At 39.0% G+C, this 26,217-nt stretch overlaps 1 protein-coding gene across 1 annotated transcript; it reads left to right on the forward strand.

Annotated features, from left to right (window-relative positions):
* Positions 1 to 20,063, forward strand: LOC116496837 (solute carrier organic anion transporter family member 1C1-like). Its single transcript, XM_032200213.1, has 15 exons — positions 1 to 32; positions 1,328 to 1,477; positions 2,097 to 2,238; positions 2,330 to 2,462; positions 3,938 to 4,068; positions 4,314 to 4,460; positions 6,799 to 6,897; positions 7,678 to 7,911; positions 9,033 to 9,197; positions 10,606 to 10,801; positions 13,179 to 13,344; positions 16,090 to 16,268; positions 17,712 to 17,776; positions 18,974 to 19,091; positions 19,841 to 20,063. Exons 2-15 carry the CDS (start codon positions 1,367 to 1,369, stop codon positions 20,061 to 20,063), a joined length of 2,109 nt encoding a protein of 702 aa, XP_032056104.1. The 5' UTR covers positions 1 to 32; positions 1,328 to 1,366.
* Positions 20,064 to 26,217: the final 6,154 nt, after the last annotated feature.

The raw sequence follows: 26,217 nt of genomic DNA on the forward strand, positions 1-26,217 counted from the left end.
GAAAGAAACAGCTTGACATGAAGTGGCACACAGTAAGTTCTTTTGCTGCCTCTCCCTGTCTCTGCCTCTCTTGCTGTGTGTCTCGTCCCACTCACTTCCTGCTTTCCATTTGGTGTTTTTTTGCTTACTTGTTAAGTAGCAGCACAGGACAGACCGGGGTTTGTGTACATCTTGGTGTCACTAGGATTGAAAGAGATTACATAAAGTGCAAAAAATAGAATTCTGCACATTAGATTTTTTTTTTTTTGTTATTATTTTTAAATAATAATCATTGTGGACTTGGGGTTGTTTTATCTCTCTAGCAAAATTCTTTATTACCATTATTATTATTATTATTTAAACAGTCATGAATTAGATCTTGTATCATTCTTTTGGCTTCATTTAATTTTAGATGCTGCTAGTGTCCACAATTAACTGTTTTTTTACCTACAGATTTTTGTAGCGTGATCATGGAAAATGGTCATTAGGCATAAAAAAAGATGTGTTTATACAGTTTACCATTTTCTGTAAATCTAAGCCAGATTTTTAGGCTGGCAGCATGACATTAAATACTGTGAAAATAAAACCACGTCACTAGTCCAAATTCTGTTTATTTAACAGTCAAGTATTTCATAAAGTTAATCATCTGCAAAACACAAATCAATGAAGAATGCATTTGGTATACAGAACTTGTCTTTCAGCTACCATCCTGTAATGATTGAATTCAGGCTGAATTGCTGAATTCACCATACATTAATTATCTTTTTTATTTATTTTTTTTCTCCAATATTTTTTGATTTTTCAGCCACTACAGATGATTTAAAGAAGGTTAGATCCCTTTCATATAAAGTGGATCACTCTGAAATATCCATGTGTTTGCTCTCTGTAATTGCTTTTCCTGGATCCTACTGGAGTAGGATTTGGAAGTGAAAACTACAAAACTGAAGTGAGAGTGCTTATTGAGGCTTTATATCTTTATTAGGCAGTAGTGTCTATTTGTGATCAGTAGAAGTAACTTTTTGGGGGGTGACTGAGAGAGTTTTGGCCTCTGGTCATCTGTGGACTTGTATCAGGGAGTCCAAGTTACTCCTGGGTGTCTCATGCGGGAGAAATGCACATACCGGTGTAGCAGAGCAACCCTTGTGGGTCAGTCCTAGGAACACTGCCATGGCCTGGCAGCCCATGGGACCTAAAAGCCCTCATGACACCTGAATGGCCTCCACTTGGGGTTCAGCTGGCCTTCAGGTCCTGCAGGATAGGAAATTTGATAAGTTCCCAGAGGAATTAAACAGAGGGGAATATATAAGATATCGGTATTTACGATATGACAGTAATATTTTTTTTCCAGACAGGAAGACCAACATACGAGATCTAAAAGAGGAAAAACATGGATAAGACAATAACCACTGGCAAATTTAAAGACAGACCACCCCTCCAGGACAGCAATGGCAGCGTGGTTCCTGCTAAGAGTGGGTGCCGTAACTGTTCAAAGCTAAAGGTATGACAAGAAGCCCTTTCCACATTTTTTTTTTTTTTTAGAATTCTGAAAATGATCACCTGAAGATCTATCAAAATTCAGTTAATTGAGTGTGGTACTGTTTTACACTACATGTGTTGGAAACAGTGCTCTAGGGTGTTATTCCAAGCACACAGAAGTCAATAAATATGTTCAGCAATTAAAAGATGAGGCTGTGTTTTACTAGTGAATCGATTAAATATTTGTTATAAGCATAGTGATAGTTCCTTAAGCATGTATATCTTTTCATCCATGTCTTTCAGAATAAGAGAAGTAGTAAGAGTAATGAACACATTCCATAGTCATAGAATCAATAACAAACAACTATGCTGCAAGTTTTTCCTAAGGAAGGAAACAGCTGAAGTAGTATGTGGTAGAAAGGTAAAAGGTACACACAGTCCATGTCAACATTTGTTTTCATTGTACTGGAAGAGGCTTTGGAGGCAGTCCTAAAAGTAAAATCTTCTGTTTTAATAAAAGCAAGGGAAGGAACCACTCCACAAAGAATTAGAAAACAAAGCATTGATTTTTCTGTTGCTGAGGCATTCAGCCATGCAGAAAAATTTATTGCTTTGCAAACTCAATTATTTTCTCTCTTCAGATATTTCTTGGAGCTCTAGCTTTTTCCTTTTTTGCCAAAGGACTTTCTGGAAGCTACATGAAGAGCATGTCCAGTCAAATTGAAAGGAGATTTGAAATCTCATCATCAATTGTTGGTATTATTGATGGCAGCTTTGAGTTAGGTATGCATACTCTTTATGAAAATGGAAAAATAACACTTCTAAATATATTCTCATTTTGTAATCTTACTAATTATCTCTCCTGATGACGCAGGTAACTTAATGGTAATGATATTGGTGAGCTACCTTGGACCAAGAGTTCATCGACCAAAAGTAATTGCTGTTGGATGTCTCATTATGTCATTAGGAGCATTTTTGTCAGTGATGCCTCAGTTCCTAATGGGACGGTAAATATGGAGAGTCTTGACATTGTGCATTAATTGAACTTGATCATATGAAGATTGTTTTTAATCATACATATGAATTAAAACCTTGACAATCATGGTTTCTTGCAGACAACAAGATGGTTTTAGTAGGTAGATTTTTTTTAGCATTGACTTTTGGGTTTTCTTTCCAAAATCAGACTTCCTTCAATCGGTAAATGAAAGAGGAACCTAAGGTTCTGGCTATGGAGCCTTATTTGTAATAAGGGATAAAGTAGGTTGAATTTTTCTCCAGAGGTAGATTGTTTCTTTTACTATTATTAATGTTTACCTATTTTCATACTTCAATGAATTCTAGTGAGATCTTGATGGAAGAGGCTTCATTTTCCATGGTAGTTTTTCAGGCTGAGCTCTTTAAAATTACAAACATATTTATCTATCTTCATTAACCTCAGGAGGGTTAAATATCTAAATACACCTTCAGATCTAAGCCACACTGCTTACACAACTGTCAAAAGCATTCATACCTCTCTAATCCTTCAACATCCTTACTGAATAGCAATTGAAAATAAAGCTTCTCTGTCCCTCAAAAAATAAAGTAGTTTACCTTTGCTTGTAATTTATCTGCTCTTTAGCTCCAAGACCAATCTGTTATAAGGAGATCACAGAAAGAATTATATCTGTGGAACACCATACAGAAAGTGGCCACAGTCAGTGCTCTGCTTGTGAAATAGCAGGGAACCTACACTGCAGGGGATAGCATGGGCTAGAAGCTGAACTAAGGAAATCTCTGATTTAAACCAAACTCACAGCTGAGTTCTGAAGATTACCTACTCTCTACAACACTCAGAAAAACCCAGTGGCCATGGGTACCTCAATGTCATCCATCAAAATGTTTAAAGTTACCAGTTGATTGTACAGTCAGAGGGAATATCTACTCCCCATTTATCCCAATGTAGCATTAATATACTCAAGCTGGCTTCAATTTACTCAGCTATGATGTAGAAACTGGCTGTTTAAATACAAACTGCCACATGGGTTTTATGGCCTGCATTAATCTCTTTATAGACACAGATTGCTATTAGATCCTGAGCTTGCTATTTTTAAACTAACACAGATCTCTCTTATGTTACACATCTGTCACATAGGTAAGAAACTGGGTGCAAGCATAGAAAAACAGCACTGTTGTATGTAGACTGATGTGGATATATTCTTCCTCAGTATTCCTTCTTCAGTATAACAAATGATCTCTTAAACCCTGGAATCAGCTTTTTGCCTCCTTAACTTAAGAAACTATTGGGGTTAGAAAGGTCACAGCATTTTGAAAAAGATTCATTTTTCATCTTTTTTTTTTTTTTTTTAATGAAAGTGCTCGAAATGGGTTGTCCGTCTACTTGGCCTTCACATAGCAGGATGCCCATGAACATAAGGCTCATACACACTTCCTGCAGAACAGATTCTTTCATGTGTCAGTTGTATTTTACACAGTTGTTTTCCAGTTATAATTATGAAAGGATAGCTGTTACCGTGGACAACTCTTCTACGAGTGTATCAGCTTGCTCCCCAGCATCCTCTGTGGGCCATCCAGTCTCAGATACTACAGAAACACCTAACACAATGAAAAATCCAGGTAAGCAAAAGCTCTGATTCTGGATACCTCATTTTATACATCCTCTTTTCCCTTCCAGTGCTTGTCCCCACCTCATACGCCCTTTTTTTATAACAAATATAAGAGCAAAACATAAGAGCTGGAAACCATGATATATACAAACTCACACCACCATGGCCATGAAAAACATATTTTATGTTATTTTTCTGTTGCAATAACAGAATAATAATTATGTTCACAGAAATGTAAATATTTATGACCTGCAGGATGTGAGAAAACATCAAATTCCTACCTGTGGCTCTTTGTGTTGATGGGGAATCTTTTACGTGGAATTGGGGAAGCACCAGTTATGCCACTGGGGGTTTCATATATTGATGATTTTTCTAAAGAAGAAAACTCTGCATTCTACATAGGTAATATACATATGAGTGATTTTTATGCTTATAATTCTTTTCTCTAACATTTCTATAGCCAAGCAAATACTGACCAAAAAAAAAAAAAAAAAAAAAAAAAAATCTATCATTCTGCTCTATTCAGTTCTGTGGTGTATAGAGACAAAAAAGCAATGCAGAAAAGATCTCATCTTTGTCTTTGAAGGATATTTCTTGGATGCTCCTTTTGCTTTCTTTCAGTTGCTTCTGCTACAAGTGCCAGCTTTCTCTGTGATAAAGAGAAACTTAGTTATATACTAACTTCTCTGAAATGAGAAATCATACCTTCCTTAGCTGGCATATCACTTTTAGTACCACAGCTTCAGAGAATAAATTATTCTTAATCATCATTCCACAGATGAGAGAATTATCCTTCATTGCAGTAATGCAAACATGCACTTCAGAAGTTTTTACCTGACTTTTCGAATTTTACAAGCAGCACACTTCCTAATGAAAGCTTTTTATAGTCATTAGTTACCTAAGGAAAAAACAAACAAACAAAGAAACAAACACCTTGCCAGGGTGTTGTAACAAATTCCTTCGAATAGGGATTTTGTTTTTGTTTTGATGGAAGATACTTATTGCCCAAGACAGAAAGACTTACGCCCATGCTAATTAATTTATTGCCAAATTGATTTAATACCTTGATATCTGACTGGGGGTGCATGAAACTGATCCCTGAAATGAGCTTGGTGAAGTTGAAACAATCATAGAAATGGCAAGACAGTTTCAGGAAGTAACGCTACAGTGCTAGGCCATTGAAGATGGCTTTTGAGAAGAGGTTATCTGCAGGTTGCAGAAACGGAAGTATTGTGAAGAGAACTGACAGATTCAGAAGTTACACTCAGGAATTATCCAAAATACTTGTAATCGCCTCTGAGATTCTGACTAAATTGACTGATTGACTGAAAAGATGAAATTGGTAATTGACAATCATAAAACTAGATTTACCATATAAAGGAACAGAAAAGTAAAAATTATGCTTTTTAGAGCAATCTTACAGAACTTAATAGAGATAATATCTTGGGTATAGAAGTCTATGAGACAGGAAATTGATTCTTTTTTCCTTAGGAAATTCTATAGTTTTCAGGTTGAGTTTTACAGAATCATTTAATTTATGTAGTTCTACCAGGAGGAGGTACCACCAACATGGTCCTGAGCTGGTACAATGTACCAATGTACTCTGCATACAGTCCTGAGAAGCTCTTCTGCATAGGGCACTGCTTAGTATGACTAAAAAGTATAATGATCTGTCTCCACATGCCACTGACATTCATCAGGAGACAGAAATACTGGGATCGTTTTTGTGGAGGCCAGCTGCTCTAACTGAGTGGTTACTTCATAAATACTTTCCCACACCAAACACTTAATTTATTCAGATATTTTACAGTCTTCAGATGTTTCACTTCTCTTTAGGTGCTCATAGAATTGCCAATATATGTGTATATATATATATATATACACACTTACATATACGTATACATATAGCATCATATATGATATATATGAGGATCTGGCCTATAAATATAAGCTTTCAATAACCATTTAAAAAAAAAAATCTGATTTACTCAAACATAAATGATAGTATGGTTAATTAAGGGACAGTATCCACCATATTTATCATGCAAGAGGAAAAATACTCAAAGTTATTTAATGAGATGTACTCCACCTTCATAGTTTTCTCACCAATGCAAGGTTTGAATTAACGAAATTTCATCACTGAATTGAGCACTAGCATATAATCATGTATCTACTAAACCCACAACTTCATTAAAAACACATCTAAAGCCAACATATGATGTAAATTTTAAAAACAGTTCAAGGTTCTATGCTATAATTACTCATCAATACAAGGGCTTGGCTAAGCTATATCAATGTGCAGCAGCTGAATAACTGATATGTTTACATGATTTACTGTTTGTTTAGTTTGTTTACTAATTACAAAGGATATAGACAAAAATATGGTAGGAAAATATCACAGTGAACTTATTTGGCTTTTTCTCATCACAATACAAACAAATTACCTTACTTAAGTTACTTTTGAATTTAAAGGTTATGCAGGAGTGAAGTTAATCTAAAAACTTTATATATGCAAAATTATTGCACACAAAGTTTCTTAGTTTATCTGATAACTTACAGTATCTTAAAGAAAAAAGCTGCACAACACCTGTCCAGGCCATTGCTACATGTGTGCTGTTTTTTTAATCTCCCTCTCCCTCTTCCTTTCCCTCTCCCTCTCCTCTTCTCTTCTCAGACAAGCAGGTGTCCACATCTGCCCAGCATGCTCTTCACTCTTCTGTGTTGCTCCCTTCTGTTGCAGGCCTGGTGAGGTCCTCAGGGATGTTTGGGCCAACCCTGGGCTTCCTGCTTGGATCTTTCTGTGCCAGCCTCTGGGTCGATATTGGCATTGCGGATATCGGTAAGAGTCAGTGCATCAAATGTATGTAGGAACCTAACACGCTAGGAAGCACACTCCCAGTTTACTGCTCCAAAAAGGGGGGCTCTCCAGAGGGTTTTCCTACCCAAAATCTGATGTTATTTCTATTTTAGTATCTTCAGTGCTATAGCATGACTGTGATAGATCTTGCTTTAAGCCCTCACCCTCACTGCAGAAACATTTTAGGCCTCTTTACATGCTGGCACATGCCCTTTCTGCACCGTTGCTGCGTAACTGAGAACAAGTGAGCAAATTAAAGGCTGTCCCCACATTAGAACAGTGGAAGGCCTTTGCTCATGTTATTTTTGATGGCAAAAAATATGTTCTCCTAAAAAGCGTGCACCAAAGATTCTGATGAAACCTCATTTCCTTGTTCAAATCACACTCATGTCTCTAATCCCAGGGAAAATCTGAGTAACATCAAGGAAAAACTGTTAAGTTTGAGAATGGAAAAAAGAGGAAAGGAGGAAATTGAGAAAGGGAGGTTCTCTTCCAGTGGTGAATGGGTCTCTTGCTGTCACTTGTCCCCACAGAAAGTGCTGGAAGATTGCAGCACAGAAATGCCACCAAGGGTCCAGATGGAGACAATGGCGTGTCTTATGCTTGGCATCCTGGGACTGATTTGACACAGGCTGCATTTCAGTTCTTCATGTGAAATATAAATACCCCTGTTCTGGTGTTTAAATAATACATGTAAGGACACATATAGACAATTTAATTGCTCTGCATGATATCTAATCTCTTTTCCTGTCTGTTTTATAGATGCCATTAGCATAAATCCCAAGGATACCCGCTGGGTTGGTGCCTGGTGGCTTGGATTGCTTATCTGTGGAGCAGTCAACTTCATTGCTTCATTGCCTTTCTGGTTTCTGCCTTACTCCTTACTGAAAGAAGGAGAAGAGCAAAATCTGAAGATTAGTCATCTGCCTGTTCAAGATCACTGTAAAATAGACCCCTCAGTTCAGCCACAATTGAAGTTCTCTGAGGCAGTAAAAGGTGAAGATTATTGCCCAAATGTTAGCATGAGAATTCTCTCTCGGGGTTCATTTTGAACTGAGTATGGGTTTGCACAATCCTCTGCACAATGCAAGTTTCTGCAATGCAAATAATGGACAAAAATGCTCTCTCTCATTTGTTATATTATTAAAAATATTAATTATTAATGTTATTAATATTAATTGATAAAGGTGTGTTTCAGTCACAGTTTAAAGATGTTTTAAAGCTGTTTTTATATCAGACATCTGGAAAAAGGTCATGTTGTTGCATTGAGCATTTTCTCATTTCAACCCAGTAGCAGTCAAACAGCTATAATCATTAGAGGGAGAAAACATCCCATCCTTCATTAATGAGCAATCCGCAGCTGGCGGGTTACTGCTTTCCCATGACCAAAAAATGTGAAGGAAACAAGGGGCTAAGTACTACCTTATCAGCTGAAGAGTTCTCACTAAATCCATGGTTCTGATGTATGATCTCAGTGATGCTGAGTTAACCTAGTACAGGCAAAACCAGACCCAACTACACATTGCTGTACTCAGTCCCCAGAGGGTTTATTTGCATGTATGCATGTGTGTGAATTCATTTGGTGGTAGTTCACTTCCCAGAGAAGTGCTCTGACGTGATCTTTTAGGCAAATGTGCCAGCAGCCAGATGGAAAGGTTCTTGCCTTTGGCTGAGCCTTTTTCTGAATACAGAAAACTGTGTACCTGCATAAGGGGCTTTCATACATTTTGTGGAGGCTCATGCTTTTAGGCAACAACCTTTTTGCCTGGTATATAATAGGGAGTCTTAATGTTCCTCTAGGGAAGCTATCCTGTACAGGCATTGGTTTTCAGACTTGCAAGCCACTGGTGAACAGTCCTGTCACATACAAGATAATCTAGAATTTCTGATTCCCAGTCCTGCATCCACCATGCCTTGCTGCGTCATGCAGTAATAATTCTGTAAGTCATGTGCTGGCAATGGGGAAAACTCTCACTTGAGCAAACGTGCTTTGACAGGCATAGAATTATAACCTTCAAGACAGACACTAATTAAATTAGTCTTATTATCTATAGGATGACAAAAATACCTCTTCTCTGTGTTTAGCAGGGTGTACAGCATATATCTCTCCATTACAGATTTCCTACCAACTTTGAAGAAGCTGTTTGGAAATTCAGTTTTCCTGGTATATGTGTTCCTCACCATTCTGCAGTACAATTCTCTTGTTGGGTTGATAACCTATGAGACAAAGTTTATGGAACAGCAATTTAATGTATCAGTGGCAAGAGCAATCTTTTTAGTTGGTAGGTACCTGCCTTTACTTTTAAATTCCAATATTAAAAAGGAAGTTTTCTTAGCTATTTTGTATCCCTTTTAGGAGGACCTTCTTTGAACTTTTATGGTGAGCAAAAAGTACATAGAAATTTATTAATTTTCTACTATGTTTTGAAACTGGATGTTAATTTTAGTGCTAATTTTCCTCATCTACCCAGTTTAGTTAGCTAGAGGGTTATTAGAACTGGAATGAGATATATATATATTTTTTTGGCTGAAGCCTTTTTAAAAGAATGAGGTTGGGTTTATGCTCTTGGGACCAAAAAACCTACACAAAATGAAACTAAATACCAACTAAAAGAAAAAAAAAAAGTATAATTTAGAAAATTTCTAATGACACTTCTGATCATCTTTTTCAGAATAAAACCTTTGTATAAATACTCTTCAGTTTTCATTACAAATATAAATATTATATACAACAGGGAACCAAACTGTAAAATTCCAGGTCATTTCATTCAGCTCAAAACTCTTCTTCTATTTTCTGGTTCCCTCAAAAATAAGTTCTTTGTAGTGTTCTAATAAATAAATAAATAAATAAATAAAAATGCAGAAATTATATTAATCTTAAAGTGATGGATTAATATGATCTCTTAACATGGCAAGATACCGGGGTATTTGAGGACATTGCAGAACTTGCATTACATTACATGAATCTGAAGGCAATTTTCTTTGCTGTGGGTCAGAGACAAAAGTGGGAAGAACTCTATTTTTCCTGTCTTGTTTTGGATTACATTTTCCAAAAAAAAAAAAAAAAAAAAACAAAAAAAAAAAAAAAAAAAAAAAAGCATGACAGACCAAACAACACACCAACCAAAAAAACACTGAGGAAAAAAATAAACCCCTCACAATAAAACCTTGCAAAAACTCTCTGGCATCTAAGTATTGTGGCATCTAAGTATTGGAACTGGAGTTTGTGAAGTGCTGAACCGATTAACTCTCTCTCGGAGCAAGATGGAACCTGATGCAAAACCAGACAGAGATTTCTTTTATGTTCTGCTCTGGGGATTTTTTTGGTAACACTCAGGAAGTGTAAGGCTTTACCTTAGATGAAGAAATACTCATGAGCTAAGATATTTGTATTATTTACTCCAGTTTCTACCAGGCACCTGTTTAGAATTTCTTACATCAGTATGCATACAAACAACAGAGTAATAAAGGGTAGGAAATTCCACACTGGGCTTTTAAAATTCAAAAGAAAATGAAGAAAAAAGCTAAATTGTTTACAGGTAATAAAAATTCCTAGAACCTCAAAGGATCTGTCCAAAAAAAGGTCAGTATCCGATTTTTTTTGGAAACTACCAGTACCTGACAGTTATTCTAAAAATGGTCTATCCAAGTGACAACAGTTAACATCTTTCTGTTATTTTTTCTTTACAGGTGTGATACTGTTGCCCATCACAATCCTGGGGATGTTTCTAGGAGGCTATCTGATCAAGAAATTCAAACTTGACATAACTGGAATAACAAAGTTTGCATGCATCTCCTTTATAGTAGCATATCTATTAAACCTGTTGTACTTTACATGCAGTTGTGAGGTGCTCCAGCTGGCTGGTCTGACAGTGCCCTACTCTGGGTTCGTATTCCCTTTGGTTTGTGTTGGCCGTGTTTTGTTCCATGATTGTTACCTGCCTCATGCAGAACATGGTACAGACACTTAGTAGTCTTCCTCTACTCTCATCATCTAATCTGGTTTTACAATCCAAACTAATCTGGATGACAAACCTAATCTAGGAAACATTTGAATTTGAATTTGGATTATACACGGCCTTACTGTTGATTTACTGTAGCATATTGCTACCCACTCTTGCATAAAATATAAGCATATATGTACAGTCTGTTTGAAAGAATTAATTTTCATTGAAATTGAAGTGTATTAGGTCACCTGCTTTTGTCAGTCAGTGTGATTTCAACTACAGTGGAGCTGCTGTGATTATACATGTATCACTTTATTGCTCCTTTGCTGGTGATACAAGAAAATCCTCTCTGCTTAAACAGAAATGTGAGAATGAAATGATACCTAGTGCTGAGGATATGAAGAATATCCTGATTTTCTTTTTGAAATGTCATTTAAACTGGATGTCTATTTTTCTAAAGTGTTTATTGAATTATATTGTCAGTATACCCTTGAATGCTGGCAGATTTCTAATTAAGATGCAATTTAATTTTTTATAGTCTATTTCAAAACTTGAATTTAAAGTTGGTCCCCTGCTACAACATAGGGAGCAGGAGCTAAAAAGAGTGTGGAAAATGGCTTCACCAAAGGCCCCCCCAATAGCTTTGCCTCTAGAAGGGATCATCCTCTAGATCAGTAGTTACTGACCTGCACAGGTATTCAGTTTCCATCCTCTCTTGGTACCTGGAGCTGCCAACCTGCCTGTGTCCATCTTTTCAGCTGAGAAGTAGAAAATTGTTATGGCAGGATGGTGTGCTGCCCACAGAAATGTTTCCCCTCCCTCACCAGGATTGTGGCCATGCATCCTGGAGAATATTTTGCTGACCCCAGCAGCTTGCCACAATTGACTACTGTTTAAGTTTAGCTCAGTCAGGTCCAACAAATTTCAAGGGATTTAAAAGGATTAAACCAAATCCAGCAGGGCTTGATAGATTTTCAATTCAGACAGAAACTCAGGCCTGTGTTTTTTGAAACTAAGCCTATGTTGAGGGAAATATCTAGGTATCTTGACAAACCTGAAACCTAGGTCAGCTCCAAGGATAGTTACATAAAAGATGTCAGAGGTTTATCCAGTGGAGATAGCTGTGGTTGAGCACATCATCTGATACTGCAGAGTGAGTTAAAGAATAAGCAGAAACATCAAGGCAGTGAATACTGAAAGAGCAATTACAGATTCCCCAGGCGAACTGTTAGTGGAGAATTTATCATGTGACATGATTGTTCTGGTTAGTATGGAGTTACATACCTCTTTACCAACTTAAAAAACTACACAATTATTTTCCTTTCTAAAGGACTTAAGAGAAATGTGGACCACTTGAGGTATGTTTTGGATTGACAGGCAGGAAGAAAACGCAAAATTTCAACACTTTGAATAGGGAATCATTTTAAAGCAGGGGTTATTTGTGGACAGTGGTCTCCCAACACTTTCTGAAAATTGAGCTCTGCTACCATGCCCTTAGAACTTCTGGCCACTTTTTACATTCTCAGTTCTAGTTGTCATCCACTTAGTTTAGCTCCTTGGAGCCTGAATTTGGTGTTTCTCACAGAAATGTTAATAAAGGTGGAAGACACAGAGGTCCATGATATGCTACTGCAAGAAATTAGATCTGATAAGAAACTGTGTTCAAGCCTGATCCAGGTGCAGGGCTGTTGCTGAACACAGAGCTGATGTGGAAGCAGCACTTCCCACTCAGACCCATGCAACTTTCATTGCCACTACCCAGCTCTGACTCAGTGAACAACTATCAAGGATATCTTGCTGTTATATTTTTTATGTAGTTTTGTTTTGTCACTTCTAGCACGGTATGATCTCTACTGCTAGGAGAAAGCAAGGCCAGTCTACATGGTTTAGTGGGTGACATGGATAGTAGGGTGATGGTTGGACCAGATGATCTTTTCCAACCCTAATGATTCTATGATACAAGTGATAAGAGATTTTAGATATGATTTTGTTATCCTTGGGAAGAACTTTCAAACGAAAAAGTAATATCAAATATTCACTTCCAGTCAAAAAATACCTAGTTTTCAAGTTCCATACCCTTTCAGCAACAATCCAGAAAAATGCTATTGGAGGATGAAAAATACCAAGAGAACTTTGGTTTAGCTTAAATTAACTTTGCCTCCATACAACAACTTCACGGTTATCTAGATGGTAGCAGATATCTGTCCTTGTTGATTGCTTCACTTTCTACTCACTTTTCCTGCTTGCTCCCTGATGTTTTCTTAGAATATTTAATTCTACTAAATAATTATTTTATTTCTTTCTGTTTTCCTCCAGATTGAAACAACTTTCCTCCCCCAAAAACAGCTTCATGGCCAGTTGCAATGCCGATTGCAGCTGTGAGGTGGATCAGTGGGATCCTGTATGTGGGGACAATGGGATCACTTACATGACGGCCTGTTTTGCGGGATGTACATCATCAACTGGGACAGGAAAGAATATGGTAAATGTATAGACAAATGATTACACAGATAACTAGATTTCTCAATCCATTATTTTTTGACTTTGTGATTAAGAAATCCTGTAGAAACAGTTGTCCATTCTGTACTGTTTAACCTAGTAGTAGAAACTGAGTGTGTGTAAGGTTGCAGGTTGGGTATTTAAAAGAATTGTGGTGAGGTAAGCGAGCTACTCAGAGAAGACATGAAACATCAGACTTGACTTACATTTCTTGAATGCTTTTAATTTTATTTCATTTAATATATATATATAGATTCTCAGCAAGATGACCATAATTTTGTCTTTAAGTTTCTCAGTAGATCTCTTACTGTGTAGATACAACACAGCTAAGAGGGGATTGCTTTAGACCAGACTTTTACTGGTCTGGTCACTACACCAGCTAAGTCCTCTAGTGTCAACTCATTTGAGGCAGACCTGCATAAAATTGTGCTTGCTGGTTTCACAAACTTATAAACCATGTTGGAATTTCCTGCTTTCCTGACATGTTGTAGCTCAGGAAAGAAGGCAATAACTCTAAATTGTACAATCAAGAGACCTATTTTTACATTTGGCTATTTTGTTCAGTGCATCACCATCAAAGAGATTTCCAGCACTCCTAAAAATCCTGCTTTGGCAAGACCAACAGAAACAGTAGGTTTGCAGAAGTCTCAAGGTACCCAGCCAGACATTTGAAATCCAGGCTGTTGCACGAGATGGGATTATCCTTTTCCAATTCTTAGATAAATTGCTTTTAAGTAAGGTACCATCATTTTAATTTCAGTCAATAGGCCATAGCCATATGATCATCCTCAAGAGCACAGCAGACCCAGGGATCTATTAGAGGAACATTTTGTATGAGCATTATTTAGTTCACCCTAGGCCAAACTGGCTGGTTTGTCTCAGATCAAGAGTACAGAGCAGTTTGTTGTGCTTGATGTAGAGAGGCCCCATTGGGACTGCTTGTTGGAGGCATAAAAAGCATCTGGGACTAGATTACTACTACTACCCCAGCTAGGTTTGGATATGGTAGGGCCAACGCCTTAGAAAATGGTTTGCCCTTAAGCAGACTACAATGGAAAGACGTGGCATGTATGTATATTAATGTAAGTACCAATTAAATTGCCACTGTATGGACAGGTATCTGCTTCATTTAGAGTTTTGCTGCCCTTATAATTGCTTTTTACTACTTTTTGGCTGCAGTTTATGACTCTAAAAACTGATCAGTGTTATCAGATCATGTGAAAGGTCCTGGCCTGCTCCAGTGAACAGCTGACTAGGTTAGCCTTGGCCCTTGCTGAAGACGAATGCTTACTATATCCAGGTAGCTGAACTAAAGTCTTTTGCTACACCAGCAAACTTGAAGAAGTTTTACATTGGAAGAAAAATACATAGAAACCAACCTCAGGTATGAAATTTATGGACAGAAACAATATCTAAAGAAATATTTAATTTATAGCAGAATCCTAGTCTGAGCCTAGGTGCCAAACGGCAGTAAATTAATCATGCTGTATCTGCTAAAAAGCAGCCCTTAAGCGAGGGCTTAAAGCAGTGAAAAAAAAAAAGAAGAAAATTGTCATATTACTTGTGTGCAAATGATCATGTCTTCTGCCAGAAGCAGAATTGCCCTAATTTAACAACACTGAAATAGACAGGCAACATTTTCAGGCTCGTATTCATAGCCATATCCTTTTGCTTCATTCACTTCAGGGGAATTGGCTATCTAACCCATGCCTCCTGCTAACTTAAAAAACATGAAACAGCCCACACTCAATCCAGCATCAAATGCTGTTTTGGATACATAACGATATAGATCATAGAATCATAGAATGGCTTGCGTTGGAAGGGAGGTTAAAGACCTCCAACCTCCCTGCCATGGGCAGGGACACCTCCCACTAGATCAGCTTGCCCAAAGCCCCATCCAGCCTGGCCTTGAACACTTCCAGGGATGGGGCATCTACAGCTTCTCTGGGCAACCTGTGCCAGTGCCTCATCACACTGAGTGAAGAATTTCTTTCTTGTATCTAATCTAAATCTACCCTCCTTTAGTTTAAAGCCATTGCCCCTTGTCCTGTTGCTACGTTCCCTGAGAGTCCCTCTCCTACTTTTCTGTAGGCCCCCTTTAGGCACTGGAAGGCCTCTATAAGGTCTCCCCAGAGTCTTCTCTTCTCCAGGCTGAACAAACCCAAAAATCTCAGCATATCTTCATAGGAGAGGTGTTCCAGCCCTCTGATCAGCCTTATGGTCCTTCTCTGGACTCACTCCAACATCTCCATGTCCTTCTTGTGCTGGGGGACCCAGAGCTGAAAGCTGTACTCCAGGTGGGGACTCATGAGAGTGGAGTAAAGGGGGAGAACAGATATCCATGACTGCTTTATTGGGTCTGTATCTATATAATTTTAATTTTACTTATATGCTTCATTGGATCCCTGAGCAGAATGGCTGGATAGCAATTCACACCTGAATTTTATAGCTTTCACCCATCTTTAGCTTACACAGCACGCCTTCAGTCCTAGCAACGGCATGGATGAAATTAGAATCACAGTTGTTTTGTGTCTTTGGAGCAGTGTGGCATAGCTGGAGCATACCAATGAACTTGGCCATCAGTCTGCAGAGATGATTGGGGGGTCCTTTAAGCATATCCTTTAAGCATAAACAACAGTCTGCCTGTTATGGAGAAATATAGATACTAAAATAGTTTTGAGTCACTATATTCTGATTAAATGTTTTTTTCCCCATCTTCTCCTTTCAGGTGTTTCACAATTGCAGCTGTGTGGAAGCACAAGGACATGGACTTGGCAATTCTGCAGTTTTGGGACAATGCCAAAGAGAGAGCTGTACCAAAGCATTTCCCTATTTTTTAGCATTACAGACTGCATGTGCATTTATTTTAGCCTTAGGAGGCACTCCTACATACATGATTATGTTTAGGTGAAATACTTTACCTTACCTTGACCATAAAGCTTGGGGAAAAAGAAACAGAATATAGTATCTACCATTTGATTTGTATTGTGAGGAATGGTATGCTGACTAAACTGGGGCTGTGTGTCTTTAGCTGTTCTCTGAAACCTATCACTTAATTCCAATTTAAGGTTGAATAGATACTTTGGTGATGGAGTGGGTAAAGCCTTACATTGACTGCAAACAGTACATTTCACTTCCAATGACAGGGATGTGTTTAATAGAGCAACGAAACTGAAATAAGTGTGATGCTAAGCCATGTCCAAGGTGACTATACTGTTCACATTACTCAAGAGAAAAACATTCACCTTTGTTAAGCTTTGTTGCCTCAGAATGTTTCATGTGTTGTGAGAAGCCTCCCATTTTATTTCAAGCTGGTACAAACAGAACTATTTCAGCAGCAATCATTTTTATTTTTATTCCTTCAATTGCAAAGCAGCGCTGCTATTTTACTCTCAGAAACAAACAAACAAACAAACAAACAAACGAACAAACAAACAAAACCCACAATGTTCTCTGCCTTTCGTATGAAAGTTTCTTTCAAGTCATACTTATGGGTGAATAGCAATCATCAGTACTCAGTGCACACGATTAATTGCCTCTTTGTCCTAAGCTGCTGATTATTCTGCAGTATTTCTCGTTGTAGACATTCTTACTCCTTACCTGGATTATGGACAAGGGTAACTTTGCTGGAGAAGTTTCCACAATACTGTGTGTAGCGAGAAGCCATTAATGTTAATGTTGAAAAGATGATCTACTGATTCAGTGTAAGCCCCAGCTGGGGAAATAGGCTGGCCATAGCAAGCCCCATACCTGCTCCTATGCCAGCTTGGTACTCCCTGCTGCTTTTTGTAAATTGTTCTAGTTCATCTGATGGACACAGGCTCTGTCTCCACTGGTAGGAATGAGGTGCTTTTACAGCCAGGTGACTCAAGTTTGCTTGTCCTGTAAAATGCTAGAAACGGAGATGGATTTTATTTGTATGTAGCTAGCAAGGACTGCACCTTCACCACTGAGTGGTACAGCCCCTTTTCTAAAGCAAAGACTGCCTCCTGGAGCTTAATTTCTGGACATAAACTATCTACTTATAATTGGTTCACTTCAATTTTCCTGTGCATCCTCTCCCCAAAACCTTTGGAATTTGCTCTCCTTTGGTTCAAGAGAGGTTTCTGTAAATACTCCCATCTATTTCAATGGGAGTTCATCCACTGAAATCAACATGAGGCTCAACACATAATCTGTAACTTTGGTGAATGTTTTTAACTACTGTTGAATAAGATTCACTAGGTTAGCCACATTACTCTTGCAGTGGAGCATGTGCAGATATTCACAGCATGGCCATTTTTGTAGCTATTTTATTCTACTGCTCCCCAAAAAATCAAAACAATGTATTATTTTTTGTCTCCTTTTTAGATCTGTTTCACCAGACCTGAAATCCTTTGCTGTTGGGATTGAAACTTTAGGTGGTAGAGTACTAGGTAAACTTCATTTCCTTGTATCATTCAAGTAGGCAGTAAGATAGACCCAAGTTAGCTGTTCCAAATGAGAACAAAAGAAATTTTTGAAGAATATTATTTGTAAGCAGAAAATGCAATTCAAAATGTTTGGAGGAGCTTGCTACGTGTTTCCTGGTATGTAATTGCATAGTATGATTATCTCTCCAGATTTTTTTTTCTATGCAGTGAAGGAATCAGTCAGGGAAAGGACAGTGCATTATACATTCTTCCTTCCTTCCTTCCTTCCTTCCTTCCTTCCTTCCTTCCTTCCTTCCTTCCTTCCTTCCTTCCTTTTTGGACACATCTACCTGAGCATGATTAGTCCAGATATCCTTAACACCTATGCTCCCTTTGGTTGACCATTTTTCATTTACAGCTATCATGTACTCTATTATTTTCTTTGCAATTTTTAGTTACAATAAATAATCCTCGCAGATTTCAGTGACATAGTCTGCCACGCATCTAGCAAACCTTGCCTTATCTTCACTTCCGTCATGACTTTTGAAACCTTCCCCATGCAGACAAACCCAAGTAGTCACTTGTATCTCTCTCCTAATATCACATTTTTGCTGAATGCTGCAGAGGATCAATCTTATGATTTTACAAAAAAGTTTTCATAAGAAATTCAAGTTATACATGAAAGCTTGCTGATTACATTAAAGCATTATAACCGTATAAAATGATTCTTTCCGTAATACATAAGTAACACAGTTAATAACATAATAACATACTTGGTTATGATCATGGGCTTAATTTGAGCTCTTTGCACTAAGCTAGTTATTTTTAACTTGCAAACTGCTGCATAATACCTGAATAGATACATTAGTGTACGCAGATATTCATGTATTGTGACATGTAATTCCATACCAAGGACTAAAAATTAGATTGTATTATTTCTTTAAACAACAGCAGTTATAATTGTAATAAAAATATCATTAAAATGGAACTACTAACATTTCCCACACCCATATAATCTTCCACCTGTTCAACCTACCCTTTAGGTATTTGCTTAAACAATTTCATAGGTCTTATGATCTCAAAGTCAGTGCAGGATTTTTAGTCCCATTTTATGCAGCTATAATTCAGAAACCCTGAGTTTAATTTCCTCTTTTCTTTGCTATGACATTGAACTCTATGATCTGCCATGTGTGAGATCATGTAATAAGATTTTATTTGCAGGAGGACTTCCAGCTCCTATTTACTTTGGTGCCTTGATAGATGAGACCTGCTTGAAATGGGGGACAAAAAGCTGCGGGGGATCTGGGTCCTGCCGAGTGTATGACACAAAAGCATTCAGGTAAGGTAAAATCTTCAGTAAGGGACTGGGAATTTGGCTTTTGAGGCAGCTTTGACCAGCAAAGACCAAAGTATATTTTGCACGTATGAATTGTCAATAAACAGATTAGGATCCTAAAGCACCATAACTCTATATTTTGACTAATCCTTAATAAATCAAATAAGCCACGTACTTTTGATCAAATGTAACACATGGCATTGCTGTGCACTCCCTTACATCACCATATTAGTTCCCTTAATGGACCATTAGTTCACTGCATAATTCTGCAACACTTTGGCTTTGTGGAAGACCAAATGTCTGTAGAGTAAGCTAATACTGAGAATGCTCTTCCTCATCCCTCATTTCTCTGTTTCCTAATGTATAAAACACCTCACAAAATCCACTTGAAGAGGCAACACAAACAGCTGCTGGTGCACTAAATGCAGAACTGCATGCTTCCCTTTAGGGGCTGGAGGAAGGCTGGGACAGCCTGCACTATTCCTCATGTCCCTACACTAAAATGTAACCATCTGCTGAATGGAAGAACTCTTCAGAGAACAAACATCTCTGCTAGGAGTATAGACCAGATTAGGGACTGCCTGGGGCTGAAAATCATGAGTTTTTGTTTGTTTGTTTTTTATTATTTTTTTATTCCCCAAAATGTGGAAAGAGACATGGCTGAGAATAAATGGTTTTGCCTAAATGTGTTTGGTATCACTCAGAAGTGGCAAGTACTAATAACATAAATGTATTTTGTCTTTTTTTTTAAGAAATGTCTATCTTGGTCTCATTGCTGGATTACGGGCAGGATGCTCTCTCTTATACATAGTGCTCTTTGTTTTAATAATGAGACGCTTCAAACCAGATGACAAGGAGATGACAGATATTAAAAATGCAGAAAGACCAACCAGCAAAGAACCAGCTACAGTGAACAAAAAAGAAATTCTTCCTGGTGCACAAACTTCAGAGGAGAGTGAAGAAACTTATATGTGAAAAACAAACAAGACCTCTCCCCAACTCTGCCTATGTTTCAGTTTTTCTAAGCACAACGGAGTCTGATTACTGACTTCAACAGCTGGTTTACATTTGGAGGTTCAAAAAATATCCTTGAAACTTTGGCCTTTAAGCTGATTTATTTTATTCTCATATTGTCCCCATCTGAAACAATAGAGTGAAAATATTTTCAAAATCTGGGGGAACTCTCCAACTTTGCACTCTCAGCTCTCTTCTAGATTGCCCGTAGGACTGACCAAAATTTTTCCAGTATAATAAGTTTGATTATAATTGAAAAATTAAAAAGAAGAAATCTTCAATAATTTTTTTTTTTTTTTTAACCATCTGTATTTTAAGTCCTCTTGTTCTGCATTTAGTCCTATGACTCTACATGGCTAATCAAGTTACACCTGACCAGTTGTTCTGATGGCCTTTGCTGTGCATTTCATGGTTAGTGCTCCTTGTTACAGGCTTGGTTCAATAGTCCATGCTCAGGTGAGAGCCCCAGGGCTGTCAGTGAGCATCTGAACAAGAACTGCAGGGTCTGGCTTGAACACATTAAACAATCACAATGGATTGCAAGAGAAAGAAAGTAGTACATTAATTTTGCAGTACATTTCAGTGTTGAGTTAAACTTACTCTGAACTGATGCAATAAATGGATATGTCTTAAAGTTAAGTTTCTTTGATTTGTTTGTGTGTGTGTGTGTGTGTATGTTTGCATGTAAGGGTATTTTTTTTTTTTTTTTTATGGCCACTGCATTTATGCCACATGTATATAGATTTCCTTCCATGTTCTGTGGAACTGCCAGCTAGCCTTGAAATAAAGTGCTGAAAGCTTGCAAATTCACAGCTTTCCATGGACAGACTAGTCTAGAGAGAAATTTTAATAAAGGATGCTTCCAACAGTGATTACTGTAAGAAACAGTGTGTAAAAATACTTAGTATGTGATATTTCATTAGAAGTCCTCATGGCGTAGCTTCACAATAGGAGCAAATATGCCTTGATAAGAACACTGTAGTTTGTGTCTCCATCCTCACAGCCACTTTGGTTTCTTTTCTAAAGGGTGTATCTCTGCTTCCTGAAATCCTGTGTACAACCTTAAAACTAGGAAACAAGCTTCCTTTCCTAATCTTCAGTTTTCTTGGGACATGGAAGGAAGCACTGCACAAATATAAAGAAACTCTACCCATGCCTTATTTGAGAAAACAACAGAGCAGAGGACTGAAGAAAGGGACTACAGATGAAATGTTCTTCTCAACTTCGAATTTCTACCACCAGCTCCATTTACGTGAATGCATGGGAATGGGGGAAGGGTTGATGTGGTGCTCACTGAAAGCAAGTTCTTCAGATCCTAGCTTTGGGGTTGAAGTTGTATGCATTTTATTGCTAAAGACAACAGCCAGCATATACAGACATTGTGTATTTTATTATCAGAACTCTGATTACAAACTGCCAGCAGAAATGAGGAAGGAGAGTCTGTTATAACAGAGCAGAAATGAAAACTTCTCTAGTATAGATGATACCAACACCGTGTCTAGGCCTGGAAATAAATAAAGAAAAATCTAAGTTCCAGAAACCACTGGAATTTTTCCGAAGAGGAAATAATGATGTATCTCCTTCTGCAAAAAATGTTTTAACGTTGAACAAATATATTGGCAGTTCTAGAAGTACTCTTGATCTGAGCTAGGCATATAGATTCAGTCAGGTGACTCATGCTAACATCATCTCCCTTTTAATTCTGTTGTCTGGGTATTTATTTCTGTACACTGTTTATATATATATATATATATATATATATATATATATATATATATATTTTTATGAAAGCATCTTTTGCACCTATTGTTTGATTTTCCCAGGAGGAAATGTTTTAGCAAGAGTGCGTTGATAATTGATGTCAGACTAGAAATGAGATTCTGGTCAAATCCAGTGATTCATGTTCAGATATTTATACCAGCTGCAGCTTGATGCGATTTTTTCAGATAAGACAACATCATTTCTCAAAACAAATCAGTAATAGTATAAACACTACCGTTTGTAGTATTAATTGATCCTCTGGCTCAGTATACACCCAACTCTCAGTCAGTAGCACTTGCCAACCTTTCCAACATGCATTGTTTATGTGCCACTGTGTCACTTTACTGTGAAGAACAGGTAGAAGTTTCTTCAGGGAAAGGTTTGTTCTTCAACATGCAATTGGCCTCTGTCATGCCAAGCAATGATCTGGTCCTTCATTTTTGCTGAATTTCTCTTTTGATTTTCACCATTTTTCTTAGTTTTTTATGCCTACTCACATCAGCATTTCTTCTCTTAAATCCCTGACCCCTCTAGCTATCATTGGGTCAGGAGTTACAATTCTCATTGTGTTTTCCCATCTCTTACATTTTTATTTCACAGTCAGCTGAAGCCTGGGGCTCAGGGTTTCAAATCACTGGCTTAGACATCAAATGGCATCTTCAAAAAACTAACACACTGGGCAAGCTCGAGAGAGGGTGAATGTTGACCATTTTTGTGCCTGTGACACAGTAAAAACACTTAACACAAAGTATAGGAATAGTCCCATTAAATTGAGCAGAAATTACTCCAGTCCTGCACGTGGAAGCTATAGCCATGAAGACCAGTTCCTCTCCTCATTGTAATGCTCAGCTCAGCTCCCCTGCTGTATGTCACGGTCTTGAGTTGAATGTTTCCTGGAAGCCATATTAAGAATTAAACACCTGAAATGTACTTATGGAAAACTCCAAAGTGAGGGACTTCACTGACTATTCTGTAGGAAAAGCCAAGAAAGAGGCAAGGCTGAAACTTGTCTCCTGAGGTCAAGCCTTTATTGTCTGCCAGGTGCTTTAACTCACTTTGAACAGACCAACAATATCTGAAGGAAATGTTGCAGATATGACTGTGGATACACACTCAAAGCTGTCACTGATCTGGGTGGACGTGCCTCTGTGTGGCCTGGTACACTCATCTCTTCATTGCTGAGTGCCATCAAGCTTGGTCAGATGTGATTTCATGCCATGTAAGTCTCTTAATAAATTACTTTGTTAAAGACTGATTGATGGCTGCACAAGTTACCTTTCTTGCTGACAAACTCTCCCTGATGTTCTCCAAGAAGAAAGAGGAACCATTGTTCCTCTTGGTAAAATAAATTGTTAAACAAGAAAGCTATGCTGGAGGCATTTAAATTTACAGCTACACCCAATCAGGCATGCTTTTGAGTAAATACCACAAATCAGGTAGTTTAGTGTCAGTTATAGGCAGCTGGGTGGGTGACTAATCATGGTAGTTTCGCTGAAATCAATGAAGAAATAACAGAACCAGTAATTTTTTATGACTGGAATGTTTAAGGGCATGAGCTTTGCGTTTACCCAACTCTTGTTTGAGTTGACTGTAAAGCCCTTCACAGAATCGTCTAGGTTGGAAGAACCTCCAAGATCACCTATTCCAACCTCTGACCTAACACTAACAAGTCCTCCACTAAACCATATCACTAAGCTCAACATCTAAATGTCTTTTAAAGACTTCCAGGTATGGTGATCCAACCACTTCCCTGGGCAGCCTGTTCCAATGCCTCACAACCCTTTCAGTAAAGAAGTTTTTCCTAATATCCAACCTAAACCTTCCTTGGCCGAACTTTAGCCCATTCCCCCTTGTCCTGTCACCAGGCATGTGGAAAAGTAGACCAACCTCCACCTCTCTACAGCCTCCTTTAAGGTACATGTAGAGAGCGATAAGGTCGCCCCTGAGCCTCCTTTTCTCCAGGCTGAACAACCCCAGCTCCCTCAGCCGCTCCTCATAAGACTTGTTCTCCAGACCCCTCACCAGCTTCGTTGCCCTTCTCTGGACTTGCTTGAGCACCTCCATGTCCTTCTTGTAGTGAGGGGCCCAAAACTGAACACAGTACTCGAGGTGCGGCCTCACCAGAGCCGAGTACAGGGGGACAATCACTTCCCTAGACCTGCTGGCCACAGTTTCTGATACAAGCCAGGATGCTGTTGGCCTTCTTGGCCACCTGAGCACACTGCTGGCTCATGTTCAGCCGATTATCAACCAATAACCCCCAGGTCCTTCTCTGTCAGGCAGCTTTCCAACCAGTCATCTCCCAGCCTGTAGCTCTGCTTGGGGTTATTGTGCCCCAGGTGCAGGACCTGCTGGAGCCGGTTGGGGGCAGGGGGGGGGGCATTGCCTGCGATATCAAGCAGGGACCTGCCTGCATTCCTCAACTCCCAGGTCCCTTCCTTCTGACCAACAGTGACAGGGCCAAGGGTCCACCCCCATTTGGGGTGTCTTACCCCGGTACCTCTCCTTGAGGCCCTGCAGGGAGTTGCTCCACCAGTCTATCTCCTGCTCACACTCCCTGATGGCCCTCAACCTCTCCACCTCCTCCTTGAGCCCTGCCACCAGGCAGACCAGGCCATCCACCTGCTCACACCCCCCACACACGGCTGCCCTCAGAGGGCAGCAACAGGCTCAGGCACTCCCTGCATCCAGAGACCTGAACTGCCACACTGTGGAGCAGGCAGTCAGTCTAGGTGGTTACAGACTTTCTATAGAGACAGCTCTGCCTGGTGTAGACCATTGCGTCCTAGCTAGCAGTAGACAGCCGTTAGAGGAGTTGTTCTCATGGCCGTGGGGAACGCTCTGCCCTGCCTGCACAAACTGCCGCGCCCCGCCCTGATTGCCCGCCCTGGTCACCGCGCTCCCCAGGGGCTGCCTTTGAACGGCAGGGTAGAGGGCGTGCTGCTGGCTCCGCCTGCGCCTCGTCAGCCTCCCTCGCGAGGGCTGCGGGGCCCTGGCGGCTCCCTTGGCTGCCTCAAGTGGGCTCGATGCCGGAAAAAAAGCCCTGCCTGTCCCGATCCCCTGCTCCACGGCAGAACGCGTCTGCCCCGGAGCTGATCGCGTCGGCAAGAGGCGATAATGCCTTTGATAATGCCTTCATTGGCATTATCAAAGTCCTTCTGTCAGAATAGCTGTGTAAGGTAGCGCCTTATCCCAGAAGACAGTGCAGTTTATATTTGGCATTTCCTTAGTTTTAGTTATATAATCAACCAGACATAATAACCTATGACTACTTGTTTTTTATCGTTTTTTAAAGTTATTTATCAAAGAGAAAACAAAACAAACCAAACACAACAAACTAGCAGCCATAAATCCACACTTTTCTGTATGCATTAGGATCATGTACCCTACAAAGACCAAACACTCCTACGGGCTTTGTGTTAGCATTTTCAACCAGGCCTGGCACAAAAATAAATTGAGACTAGAGTACCAGCTGTCACAGACTAAACAGAAAATACTTCAAGCTGTCAAAATAAATTTAAAGCATTTGAAATATTTTAACAAAAATAGCAGAAAAGTAACATTAGATTTAGTCTACCATTTTTTTTTCACTGTTGAATATATTGTTATTTTGCCTATTTCTAGTTTGGAATATGGACAAAGTGCTTTCTAGCTGAAACTGTTAATACAGATCTGAATCATACAAGTTATTTTCTCCGGTATTACATGCATATATTACTTCCTAATTAATTCATACTTCTATTCTGTGCTAGTGTAAGTGTAATTCAACCACAGTTCAACTCAACCAAGAAGAAAAATAAAAATAAAAATAAAAATAAAAAAATATTGGTACAAATACATCTGGATTTTGAGACTGAGCAAAATCAAAAGAGTTGCCCCAATATTAAAGCGGTCTGTAAGGCTGGAGAGGCTGCTTTTTAGAGAAAGTAGGTGATTCTTTTGTGTATGGCCATGGTGGTGAGAGGGTGGCCATGGGAAGAATGGGAGACAGAAAATATACAAGTATGCTGGGTGTGTCCTAAGAATCACAGAACTGTAGGGGTTGGAAGGGACCTTGAAAGATCATTGGGTCCAACCCCCCTGCCAAAGCAGGTTCCTCAGATCAGGCTGCCCAGGTAGGCGTCCAGACAGGCCTTGAATATCTCCAGAGAAGGAGACTCCACAAACTCCCTAGGCAGCCTGTACCAATGCTCCGTCACCTTCACCGTGAAGAAGTTCTTTTGCATGTCAGTGCGGAACTTCCTGTGCTCTAACTTGTAGCCATTGCCCCTTGTCCTATCCCCACAAACCACTGAGAACAGGTTGGCTACATCCTTCTGTACCCTACCCCTCAGATATTTATATACACTGAGGA

This window comes from Aythya fuligula, chromosome 1, assembly GCF_009819795.1.
Source record: "Aythya fuligula isolate bAytFul2 chromosome 1, bAytFul2.pri, whole genome shotgun sequence".
Classification (NCBI taxonomy): Eukaryota; Metazoa; Chordata; class Aves; order Anseriformes; family Anatidae; genus Aythya; species Aythya fuligula.

Bases quoted from the DNA above. Each gene is read 5' to 3' on its own strand.
- LOC116496837 (XM_032200213.1), top strand. From the start codon at position 1,367: ATGGATAAGACAATAACCACTGGCAAATTTAAAGACAGACCACCCCTC. The intron at 4,069-4,313 runs GTAAGCAAAAGC...TATGACCTGCAG, and splicing joins TAACACAATGAAAAATCCAG to GATGTGAGAAAACATCAAAT. The intron at 4,461-6,798 runs GTAATATACATA...CTTCTGTTGCAG, and splicing joins AAACTCTGCATTCTACATAG to GCCTGGTGAGGTCCTCAGGG.